This window comes from Sturnira hondurensis, unplaced genomic scaffold (genome assembly GCF_014824575.4).
Source record: "Sturnira hondurensis isolate 20B ecotype Veracruz unplaced genomic scaffold, ASM1482457v3 Scaffold0019216, whole genome shotgun sequence".
NCBI lineage: Eukaryota > Metazoa > Chordata > Mammalia > Chiroptera > Phyllostomidae > Sturnira > Sturnira hondurensis.
Window position 1 is genome coordinate 7,309,062 of NW_028091847.1, and position 12,433 is coordinate 7,321,494.

The following is a 12,433-nucleotide window of genomic DNA, read 5'->3' on the forward strand; positions in this document are numbered from 1 at the left end:
TTCGTTTGGATGGTGGGTGGTAGCGAGGTCCCTGAGAAACGCTGTTTGGGGTATTTTCAATTACTAACATGGGAGGTGAATTAATTTCATAAGCATGTTCCATGAGGCTAGCTCTCTCTAAAAATAAATAAATAAAACACTTTTAAGAATCACGACAATAATATGTGTTTTCAATTTGTGGGCACCCCTAAGTAAAAACACTCAGGGGGAATGTGTCAAAACACCGATGCAGCCCTGGCTGGTGTAGCTCAGTGGATGAGCGCGGGCCTGCGAACCACAGGATCGCGGTTCGATTCCCAGTCAGGGCACATGCCTGGGTTGCAGGCCAGTTCCAAGCAGGGGACACATGAGAGGCAACCATACATTGATATTTCTCTCATTCCCCGCCCCCCCATCTAAAGATAAATAAATAAAATATTTTTAAAAAACCACCGAAGCAGCCCCCGGGGACCCACCTGCCCGACGAACTCCGGGAAGCTGAGGACGGGCCCGTTGTGGAAGACGGGGTAATAGAAGACGTAGGCCATCATCCAGGGCAAGGAGCAGAAGGCGCGCCCAGCGGGCAGCTGCTGCCTGCAGAACTCGAGGCTGAAGCTGGTGTAGTACAGGCAGCGCACGGTCAGCGTGAACTGCAGCAAGTAGTACTCGCTCTCTGTCTTGTACCACCCTCTCTGCAGAGCCAGCGGGAGAGAGCAGCCCGTGAGCAGCAAGGCGGGACACTGTCCAGTCTCCCAGGAAGGAGGTTTCTTCCACAGGCAGAGCCGTAGCTGTTCCGTAAAGGGGGCTGAGAACCACTGAACAGCAGGAAAAGCTCCTTGGTGAGCAAAACAAGCGGGTAGTGAGCCGTGGGCAGAAGAGTGCCTCTAACATCAGCCATGGGCTTAGCGTGAAGCCTGATGCCACAGTGAGGATTGTCCAGACACGCATCTGTCAGACACACCCAGTGGGTTGCCGGGATGTTAGCCACAACCAGGGGACACTCTGACAGCTCCTCCAACGACACTGGAGACCAGGAGGGGCTTAGGAACGTCACACAGGTTGTCCACCGGCTCACCTCTCCCACCACGCTCTTTCCCCCGTGACTGCCGGGCCACAGCACACCAAGTCCAAGTGCCACGACTTGAATCAATGAGCGAGCAAATGAATGAACAAGTGAACTTAAATACAGACACCGCGGGAGATCCAGTTCCACAGTCGGAGAATATAATAAAATTCCCAGCACTTTCTGTGCAGAGAAATAGCTGCCTTATTTGTCTCAGGGGCTGCGGTGGTACCAGATGAAGCAAGGAACGTGAGAGTTTCCTATGAATGGTACAGCACTCTACCATCATCTTTAACAAGATGATGTCTTGTTAAATGCATAGAGAACTAGTGCTTCCTTCTCCCTTTATTCCTGATCCTCTCCTCTGGTGACATGTGCCACCGTCCACGCCTACCCAAACTGGCAGAAAAATACAAGATTAGCCCTGTGCAACCTCAGAGGACTTCCCTGGAAAAGACCTGACTGCAGAATGCAACACCACGGTTCACATGCATCAACCCCACGTGGCCACTAGGAGGAGCCCCACCACAGTTCTTCCACTGACCCTTGCCTAAAACAAAGGTATCTACGGGATGGGGGCACTGCCAAAGGGACCACCTTCTTCCCAAAGGTAAAGGGAGACACTTACCTTCATCTCCTCCACATCTTCCAGCCTCAGTGTGGAGAGCAGGAGGAGAGAACAGAGCCAGGATAGGGACAGCGACCGGAACTGGGCTACACAGAAGGCGACGATGGTGTGGAGGAAAATCATGGCTGTTCCCAGGGCCCCCAGCACACACCAGCAGGCCCACATTCCGTAGGCGGTGAGGATCCAGGGTCTGTGCTGCACACGGGGACCCGGTGAGAGAGACACAGAGGGAGGGGAGGGAGGGAGAGAGAGGGGGGTGAGCTAGGAGGCATTGTTATTGAAGATCCCACAGGGGAGAGGCTGATGCTTGGCGACCTCAGGCTGACCCCATGCTCCCAGGACGCTGCTGAAGTGATGGTGGAGGAGAGGATCGGTGAACGTGGAGTGTCAGGAGAAACCCAGGCCATCGAAACCACAGAAGGCTGTGTCAGTCCAAACCACGGATTCAAAATGAAGTGTCTGGTTACATTTTGATTTATTATCATATTACGTAGTCACATTTATGTCACAGCAAAATATACGTTACCTGCTTTCTGAGATATTGAAGCCTTTGCACAGTCCACCTGATTAAAACATTCAGCCTTCTTTCAGGAGGATCTCTTTCTTTTAATCATCAAATTTTAATAGTGTTGGGGACCACTCTGCCTGGTTTCAGGAATTATAACTACCCCCATGGCTAAGGATGAGCTAGTGACCTCCGGAATGCGAGCTGCAGGAGACAAAGGTTCTCTCTGGTAGCAAACGCTGCCTCAGCTTCCTCCCCTGCCCCGAAAGCATGATTGGTAGTCAGAGACAGTACGACTCCTCACAGTGGGGGGCAACCTAAGCCAGACTTGATCACTTGGGAAGCCATCATGGAAGGACTCGGGGGGCTGCAACAAAGAGGGAGCAATGGACCCTTCCCCCCATCCCTGGCTATGTGACATAGCCGGAGTCCCCATGTCCTCTGGGAGAAGTGCTTCCTGGCTCTAATCCACTTCAGCCTGAAAACCTGATGGGGAGGGGGTGCAGCTCCTTGCCTTGCTAGAATGGGATCCGGATCCGGGGAGAAATCTGGCATAAGAAAAAAATTCCTAAAAATCTCGTGAAACCTGTTTTGCTAAGAGTGTTTTCATTCATGTGTTAAGGGTTTTAGCAGGAAACCCTAAAGTTTCTGCAAAACTCCCTTCCTGACAGACTCTGACTCAGACTAAGCCCTCAGATTTCTTTGAAATGTTATCTACTATTTGATCCTTGCCACCCTGTATTCCTGTGTGTTACAACCCAATAAAAGCCCGTGGAGGGAGGGGCTCACGGCCTTTTTCCTCTGAGAAACTGGCCACCTCTCCTCCCCAAGTTTACTTTCATCCGTGGTGTACGGGGGGGGGCGGGGGGGGCGCTTGAGGGCAAAGTTGCCCCCCCATAATAGTGATCGGCATTGAATAACTAAATAGATGAATTAACATGTCTTTGCTTTTAAGATATACCCTTGGCCATATCTGTCGTCCTTAAAACCACAACAATGGTTTTAACACTGTTTAAGAGGCAATATATCATGGCGGTTTAATTACTCAAGCTTTGAAGTCCAGCTGCCTAAATAAACCCTGGCACCCCCATTAACTAGCTGTGTGGCCCTTGGCAACTTAGTCAATGCCTCTGTGCCTCGTTTTTTTATACATAAACTTAGGATGATACCAGTATCAACTTCAGAAGGTTGCTGTGAGAAGTTAGTAAGCAAATGCACGTAAAATGCTTACAGTGGCCCTGGCTGGTGTAGCTCAGTGGATTGAGCGCGGGCCTGCAAACCACACGATCGCACTTCGATTCCCAGTCAAGGGCACATGCCTGGGTTGCAGGCCAGTTCCCAGTTCCCGGCAGGGGACCCACGAGAGACAACCATACATTGATATTTCTCTCCCTCTCTCCTTCCCTTCCCCTCTAAAGATAAATAAATAAAATCTTTTAAAAAAATGCTTACAGTGAATGGTGTCTGGACACATCGTAAATACAGCAGGAATACTAGCTGTTATTTCCATAGGAAACTATGATGTGTCTCTTCAGTGTGCACTTAAAAGTGTGGTTTCTAGGAATGTCTTCTTGTAAAAGCAAGGACTTCTTTAAGGGAAAGTCAGCTGTGGGCTGAAAATTGCGAATCCCACGCTTCGATGCTAACTGTCCCCAATTATCGCTGAAGTGCAATTTTCCCCAAACCTACGCTCCAGCTCAAGAGAAAACATTTGAAATGAGTGACTACGTCAGGCACTTTCAAGTTCCAAGAAAATCAAAGAAACCTGCAGCCCATTTTTACTATTTTTTCCACCCTACTACCCACAGAAAACAGCCACATAAATTTGCTTCAGACTTTCCCCCGAACACTCACCTCTGGGCAGAGTGCAAGTACACGGAACAAGGTCGCCAAAGACTATTTTAAGAAGTAGTTACAACAAGTAAAAAAAAAAAAGGTTCTATTTCACCATGACCTACAGCATTTACCCCCTGGAATTCTCTCTCATGCTATGTGCTTATACATACACACAGCTACATTTTTATTAAGTGCTATTTGATCCATTTGGAAAAAGTCTGCTTTCTGGGATTCCTTCGGGAATTTAACCACAGATTTAAGCTGCTTCGATTTGGAAAAGCTGAACAGACCTTCAGGAAATACTCAATGGCACTGTGCAAACCTGCTTGTGAAACCGATGAACCTCTCTGTGCTCACAAAAGCTGCCCTGGGGGCACACAAGCTGGTCCCCCGTCCCAGCCCCGCTGCTTTCCTCCGGCCAAACAGCAGACAGACGACACGTGACGTCATTCTAAGACCTCCGGTCCTCTACCAACCCTCCTGCGGCCTGCTCCTTCTCCTCAGGGGTCAAGGCAGCTCGTCGTGAACAGGCGGTGAAAAGGAAAAGGTGTGTAAACAAGGCAGAAGAAATACCCACACAGTACGGCTTTTCATTCTTTGTCTGTAAAAATGCGATTTGAATCCCATGCTCAAAACACCACTCAAATGCTGAATACAGCAGGAGTAGCCTTCCATCCCTCATTCCAAAACTTACACAGGACGTCACCTTTGGGACCAGCTTTCCCCTCAGCATAATTCCCTGGAGATTCGCCCAGGCTGCCGTGGTACCACAGCGTTGCTCCCTGTGTGCTGCGTAGTACTCCACGACATGGACGTACCACCGCTGGTTTAACCACCCACCTGCCGAGAGACATCCGGGCTATTTCCAGTGTGTCTCGGTTATAAACAAAACCGATATGAACATCTGTGTTTGTGTGAAAATGAGCGCTCACTTCTCTGGGATAAATGCCCAGGCACAAACTTGCAGGGTTGCGTGGCAGTGACATGTTTGGTGCTACCAGAAACGCCACACAATCTTCCAGAGTGGCCACTTCACATTCCCACCAGCCATGGACAAGTGATCCAACGTACGGGCATCCTCCCCAGCATTCAGTGGTGTCCCTAGGTCACAGGGGAGCCACTCTGGTAGGCGTGCAGGGCTCCCTCACCGGGGCTTTAATTTGCATTCACGATGCTCTTTCAAAGGACAACAAAGCGTGAGCAAGCTGAAGCGTGAAAACAAGGCAGGCTGAACTTCTCTGGGTGCAAATCCACCAGAACTACCCCAACCCCCTTGACTTTCTCTGCTCCAGGCTCTTCAGTTTCTAACAGAAGATAAAAAGAAGGCAGAGAAAGAAGAGCAACTTATGAAGAAGCTTCTGTGGCAGTAGAGACAAGGCCAGACTAGGACTAAATCGGCCTTTCTGGTGGGACGCAGTGCCTACCACCCCAGACTGAACCCGGGAGATGACCTCACCACCCTCTGTTCCACTGCTCCCCATGTTTGCACAGGGTTCGCTTCTCAAAGGGGGGAAGAGGTTACTGACTCTCCACGCAATGGCCTCCCTCAGAAGGCTAGTCCTGTCTTGTTCGTGTTATAATAATAAAAGCCCAGAATCTAACACCGTACCTAGCATACAGCAAGTGTTTCAAAAATATTGGGTGGGTGGGTGGGTGGGTGGGTGGATGGGTGAATGATGGGCGGGGTGGATGGGTGGGTGGGTGAGTGGGTGGGTTTATGGATGGATGGATAGGTGGATATGCTTCCCCAAGTCTCGCAACCTAACCTGGTAGTTATGAATACGAAATAACAAGAAATTAGCGCCAAAGCATTGGGCTGTCTGGTCCACTGATGTGAGATCCTGCTGTTTCCAAAGCCTAGCCTTGGACCACTCAGCCCCTTATAAACGAAGGCTGCTTCCCCAGTGCACGTGGAACATGCACACCACCTGTCCACTGTGGTGGACTGTCCACTGTCCACTGTGTCCTCTACTCGCTGGGGTCCTTCATGTTGGGAGGACCTCAAATAGTGTGCACCTAGCAGGGCGCAGGCACCAACCGATGAAAGCAGACCTCGGTGATAGCACCTGCTGTCTATCACCCCACAAAGCCTTCCGGGGGACAGACCGAGTGAGCCCGAACGCTTCCGAGGCTGAAGTCCACACCCCTGAGAACAGACCGTGGCTGGCCCTCCTCTCTTTTGTAAACCTGTATCCTTCAGAGCCTCTCCGTGGGGAGGCAGACCCAGCCACAGGAAGCGCTGGCTGGCAACAACCCCGCTCACACCACCGCTGCTTACACTCTTGCTTTCCTGGGCTGTGAGCACAGACTGACAATAGGATGTGCCTGAGTGGTTTCCCTCATTATCCTGTCTCCGTAGAGCCTCGGTAAAGACGCCTGTTGGCAACTGCACCAGACTTCGCTGCACATTCATTCTTTTTGTGCATCTGCCCGAAAAGCACTCGGTGGAGTGTTGTTCGAGAAGCAAATAAAAAGGAGCCGATCAATACTCCTTCTACGTGGCATAACTTATTACATACTACATAATCAAGGGCAGCTGCTGCCAAAAACGTATGTCAATATATTATCTCCCTGAACAAACAGGGGAGAAAACAAAGCCAGCCCAGAGTCCAGGCATCTGCATTCTGGCCTGCTTTTCCTGGAAGCAGGGGCTGGTGGGCCCCTGCGCAGCAGACCCCATCCCTCCCTAGATGTGCGCTGCTGGAGGCGGCAGAGTCTGGTTCCAGGAAAACCATTAGTGCCTGAGATTCCCATTAGGGGTGCAGTTTCGGGAACGGGCTGGCAGGGAGCGACCACTCGCCGCGGTCCTTCAGAGGTTAGTTTACCGGCCTTGGCCAGCATGCTTTTCAGTCCTGTGGCCGATGAGCTCAGTCCATCGGGCCCAAATGCCAATGATGCGGGTTCTGCCTGTGGGAGGTGCAGTGCAAACTCTGCTCTGAGGGCGGCAACGGCGCCCACCCTCAGCCCCCACGCCAGGCCGGCCTTCTCAAAACCCTCACGCGGGGTTACTTTCAGTTCTGAGGGCAGAGAACACAATGTCTCAGGTGGTGGTGAGGCCACAGGGGTGTTCAAGAAGCGGGCAGCTGCCTGACCCACCCCACGCACGGTCCAAGCACAACAAGCCCACAGCCAAAGCCCCGTTACTCAGCCTCCCCTCCCAGGGCACTGGCCCCAGCTGGGTCTCACCAAAACCCAGAGAGCCCTATCCAGAGGAAAGGCACTTAACCTCAGCCAAGGAGCTCAGTGGAAAGTTTTATTATTTGTCACGGCAAAAAAGGAAAAGAAAAAGGAAGAAAATCACACTTTGGAAACGACCCTGCCTGTCTCTGGAAGGAAGCAGGGCTCACAAAGGAAGGGCTGCGACGAGATACCAGACAGAGGTGGGAAGATCCTTCAGGGTTTAGGGGCTGTATCACGGAGAACTGCTAACGTCTGGCCCCACGTGGCACTGCTCAGAGTTCCTGATGTCTCCAAGGACGGAGAAATAAGTGAACTGCAGCCCAAATCTTCCACCCTGGGTAAGTACCAAAACACCCACCCGAATTACGGCCATCTGGAACACTCAGTCCAGGTGGCGAAGGCACAGAGCTAATGGGGCCAAAGTTGTGGCTCATACTTATTACACAGGGGCCGAACAGATGCAGACAAAGCAAGCACTGTGCCCCAGCCCCAGTTAGAACCCTGCTCACAGCTGCCGCACAAATTGAACCTGTGGTCGCAGAGGGGACAGGAGAGAGAGACACACACACAGATGACTCTGTGAGCTCTGCCTCATGCCAAGAAAAAACACAGACACCTCCTACTGACTTGGGGTAAGATGTGCCCATAGATAAAAAGAGGAGTCCGCCTGTCCACCATGCCTGGTAAGGAGATGCAAAGCTGAAATAAGCAAACAACTCTACTTCCTTCAAGCCACAGCTCAAAGCCACATCCTCAGAAGCCTTCCCTGTCACCCCGAGGCAGCCCACTCCTCCCCCCAGGCACCCAACCCGCCACCACGTCAGGTCCAGCACCGACATCAGAGTTGGCTTCCTCTGCACCGTGACTTCTCACCTTATCGACTTTCCAAAGGAGGGGCCGTGTCTCCCCGGACCCAACATACACTGGAAACAGGGTCAGAGGAAGACCGGCAGGAGAGGAGTGTTGGTGTGACTGTGCAGACAGCCTCCGCCCCTGCAGGCTTTGGTGCCTCAGGACTGTTGCCTCCTTTCTGGAACACCATGGAGGAGACGGCCCAGGAGCACACACAGACCGCACCCACAGCACACGCCAAATGCCAGCAGACGCCAGCAGATGCCAGCAGCAGCCACCACTTACTCGGCGTTTATCACGTGCAAGCAGAACCTTAAAAGCACCAGACCCTCAGCGCTACCCCAAGAAGCGAGCGCTGCCATCCCCGCTGCACAGATGAGGAAAGGAACCCAAAGACATCCGCGAACCTAAGCCTGCATAGCTTAAACCCCCAAAGCTGGGACTCAGCCACTCTGAACACTGCCTCCCGAGATGAAAAGGGCCTTAACTCAAAACTGCAAGCAAATTAAATGGAAGGACATCTATATTCTAACCTAGGCAGACTGCTGACGGTAATAAGTGCAAAAGAGGAGCTCAACATTGAGGAAGTTTGGAAAGCGGGAGGAGCCTGGAGCCAAGAAGACAGAGTTAATCTACAGTCCACATTCTCCACGGGTGTTGGATCTCCTCCAACGAGGGCGGGAGGGGGGGGGGGATTGGTTCTTGGAGACAAAAATAAGCATTGAGCACAGCCATGCACACAGTACCTGAGCAGATACTCAGTGTGTCTGCGGGTAAAACTTCACAGAGAAGTGCCCTGGCTGGGTGTGGCTCAGGTGGTTGGAGCATCGCCCCGAAACCTGGGAGACCGCAGGTTCCATCTGGTCAGGGCACGCGCCTACAGTGCCGGTTCATCCCTGGTGGGGGCGCATTCGAGCGGCAACCTGTCGATGTTTCTCTCCCACATCAGCGTTTCCCTCCCTCTCTAGAAGTGACAATTAGGAAAAACTACCTGAAAAGGATGGGGGGGTGGGCGAGGCGGGGGGACAATAATGAAGAAAGGTAAGAAAGACTGACCTTCGAGAGAGAACAAGAGGTAGCACGGGCAAGAGGGAAGCAAAGCAGACCCACCAGACAGCACCACGTCGGCCCGGATGCACAGGGCGGGGGCATCGGGGGCACAGGGCACGCAGAGGCCAGGGGGCCAGGGCAACCTCGCCTTTCCTTCCACCTGCCACTTCGTTCTTCCCCAGGATCAATTAAAAACATATCACGCCTCAAGCCCAGAGGAAGGAATATTTATTGAGTTCGTCGGGTGCACAAAGAAAAATGAAATAGCACCGCACACCCACCAGCAGCGACGGAAGACAAGACTCTGGGTGCTTAAAGGGCCCTGGGCAGCCTCTGGATCCCATCTAAGTCCCTCCCCAACCAGCTGTCACCACTTTTCCGAATTTCATATTTAGTTTCTATTAGCTTATCCTCCTTTGTAAATTTGCAGGTGTAACTTTGGTTTGCGCACTGCTGAGCCTTAAGCACGTGGGATCGTATCTGAAAGACTGCGCTGAGATTCACCCGATTGGCTCGGCGTTGTAATCCATAAATGTACCCGTGCTCGTAACTAGTTTTACTTCAAATCCTTTATATCCACTGCTTTGAAAAATAACCTGGAGGAAGTACGTGCAGGATAAGAATATGTTCATTGTGTGTCTTAAATGTCCACCCTATCATTAACCATTTGTTCTCATGTCTTCCGGGCTTCCCAGGCTAACACCCATGTCCACTGACTCTTAGCTCAGGGCTCTTTCTTCACAGAAAGCAAAGGAGAAAGAGGCTTGAAAGAAAGTGATGCGCCAAGCGTACCTTCCTCGCAATCTGGTTGGCCATTTGAGACACAGCCAGGTGGCCAAGGAGAAGCCACGCCAGCCGCTGCTTCCCCCACTCCATCCAGAAGCTCCACTCAAAGTCGGTCCGGTCCTAGACAGGCCAAAGAAGAGTTTATCAGGGTCCCAGTGCACGTCTGAGGCAGGACACAAACTCCAGTTAATAAACCAACTTGAAAGAAGGCCGTGGGAGCCCAACTCTGCAAAATGGGACTTCACAGCACTCCCGGCCCTTCCCCGCCAAACCCCACCCCATGCCTCCCCCGTCCAGCTTGGCTGGTTGCTGCCATTCTCCAGACAAGTGTCTTCGTAACGCTGATCTCCCAGAACCTCTGTGGACTGGAAACGACTATTATCCCCATTTTATAAAAAACGAAGTGGGGCTAAAGAATCCAATCCAGTCACCCAGCGTCACACAGGTGGTGCACGTGATGAACTACGGTCGCTCAGTTCCGCCACCCAGGCACCCTCACTCCACACGGGAAGCGTAAACGGGACAGGAGGAAAATTGCTTCCAGTTGTGTTAACTCTTGCTGCCATTTGGAGGCAAGAGGATAATTTCGTAGAGAAATTAACTGTTTCCCTATAAGACCCTAGTGAAAGACTAAAAGGTAGACTTCTCTTCCCCGTGTCTGCATCTGCACCAGCCTCCAGGTCTGTGCAGTGCCCTGGTGGGGAGGGTGAACCGGGCTCTGGCGAGAGGGGACACGGGGATGCCTGGGACTAAGGGACAGCACCCGAAACTCTTAGCCTCAGGACCGCGGGGAGGGTCATGGCGGCCCGGTTGGGCATGGAGGGCGGGGAAAGAACCCCCCAGTGATTTCGCTTACCCTCACCCGAGGACATGTTTCCATGGCTTTGAGAGAGAGAGGTGGTTGTGGGTCAGGCACATCGATTGATTGGCTGCCTCCTGCACACGCCCCAGCCGGGGAACAAGCCTGCAGCCTAGGTGTGTGCCCTGACTGGGATCGAACCCACGGCCTTTCAGTTATGGGATGATGTTCCAACCAACTGTGCCACACCGGCCAGGGCTCCCCCAGTGACGACTGACACTGCACAATTTGTCGGTCTCTGCAAGTAGGACTCCAGACCAAATTTAACTGGACTTAGAGTAAAATGTCAGGGGCGGGGGTGGTTTAACCTGAGGATTGAGGGGAACCTTTATACCAGTTACACATATTATAAAACTTTTTTTCAAAAGGTAAAATACAGATAAAATTGATTTTGATTCACACAAGACTATGAAGGCAGAGGTGGCAAACCTAGCAGCTGAGGTTGCAGGCCCAGCTTGGTTTGCATCCCAGGTCTCTCCACACATGGCTGTGCTGACCTTGAGCAAGAACTTCACCTTCCTGCTCGGTCAGCTCGTATGATGACAGTGCAGATCTTCTGGGGGCTTTGTAAGGTTTAGATGAGAATACGTATCTCGTTATGTAAAAATAGGACCTGGTGCGCAGCACACACTACATGTAACATAAACACACATTCGCCACTCACGGTGGCCTGCGTGCTTCCCACAGTGTGTTAACCAGCTGGGATTGTGTCATGCTGTATACTACATCACTTGTTAAAAAAAAGATTTTTTCATTTTTCACATGAAGAAACACAGTACTATGTATTCTCAAATGACACAGGCTCCCCACACCCAATATCCTGATAAACACTGATACGCAGGCAACCTCCTCATAGAGCCCCACCAAGAACACAGAGGACAGGGATGAAGATGGGTGGCCTCAGAGGAGGGCCTGCCTGCTTGCAGCAGATTCTGTTTTCACCGTGAGCTCACGTCCCACTATGCAGGGAAAGTGGGCTGCATGTGGCAGAAACCAGACCACTCCCACCCAGGAAACCCAGGCTTGAGTTCAGTTCTGTCCGCTACTGTTATATGACCTCGGGCTGGTCAATCTTCCTTTATAGAATTAGAATTAAGTATAGTCATGGAAGCCAAAGGGGTGGATCCATGAAGCCCAGAGTTGGAAGTCGGAAAAGTTCATGGATCAAAAGTTGAACTCGTCCCTCCAAATCCATCCTCTTATTGTTATCACAATAGTCCCACTGAAACAGGGTTAGCCAACTTTTAGAAAGGGCTTGATGGTAGATATGTTCAGCTCTGTGGGCTACAGCCTCTGCGGCGACTACTCAGCTCTGACGGTGCAGCCGAAAACAGCCACAGACAGCACAAGCACCAAGGGGCATGGCTATGTTCCAGTGAAACTTGACTTTCAAAACCAGGTGGAGGGCCAGACTGTGTCCACAAGCCAGAGCTGGCCCATCCCTGTTCTAAGGGATTGCCAGGTCTCCTGGACGCTCATTTACCTCCTGGTGAGAGCAGGTCAGGAGCCCTGTCTTCAGCTCACAGACGGACAGCATTTTTAGGTAACCTGCTGCCAGACCTGAAGTCCACAGCTACCAAGGAAGCAGACCCCATGGAGGCCCTGGAAGGGTCTCGTCAGTTGACCACTGATGAGCCTTTGTTAACCAGGAAAAACCTGGAGTTACTGCTCACCTTTTTCCTCCCTGTCCTCCAT

General features: G+C 51.7%; 1 protein-coding gene across 2 annotated transcripts in view; it reads right to left on the reverse strand.

The window, feature by feature from the left end:
* Positions 1-12,433, reverse strand: part of HHAT (hedgehog acyltransferase) — a 241,023-nt gene that overhangs the window by 198,695 nt on the left and 29,895 nt on the right. The window contains exons 4-6 of one of the 2 annotated variants that reach the window (XM_037027605.1): positions 9,886-9,999; positions 1,671-1,865; positions 456-671 (exon numbers count right to left, since the gene is read on the reverse strand). In XM_037027605.1, the coding sequence (XP_036883500.1) occupies positions 456-671; positions 1,671-1,865; positions 9,886-9,999 (525 nt within the window). The remainder of the gene's footprint in view (positions 1-455; positions 672-1,670; positions 1,866-9,885; positions 10,000-12,433) is intronic. The other variant, XM_037027606.1, reaches the window with a different exon arrangement.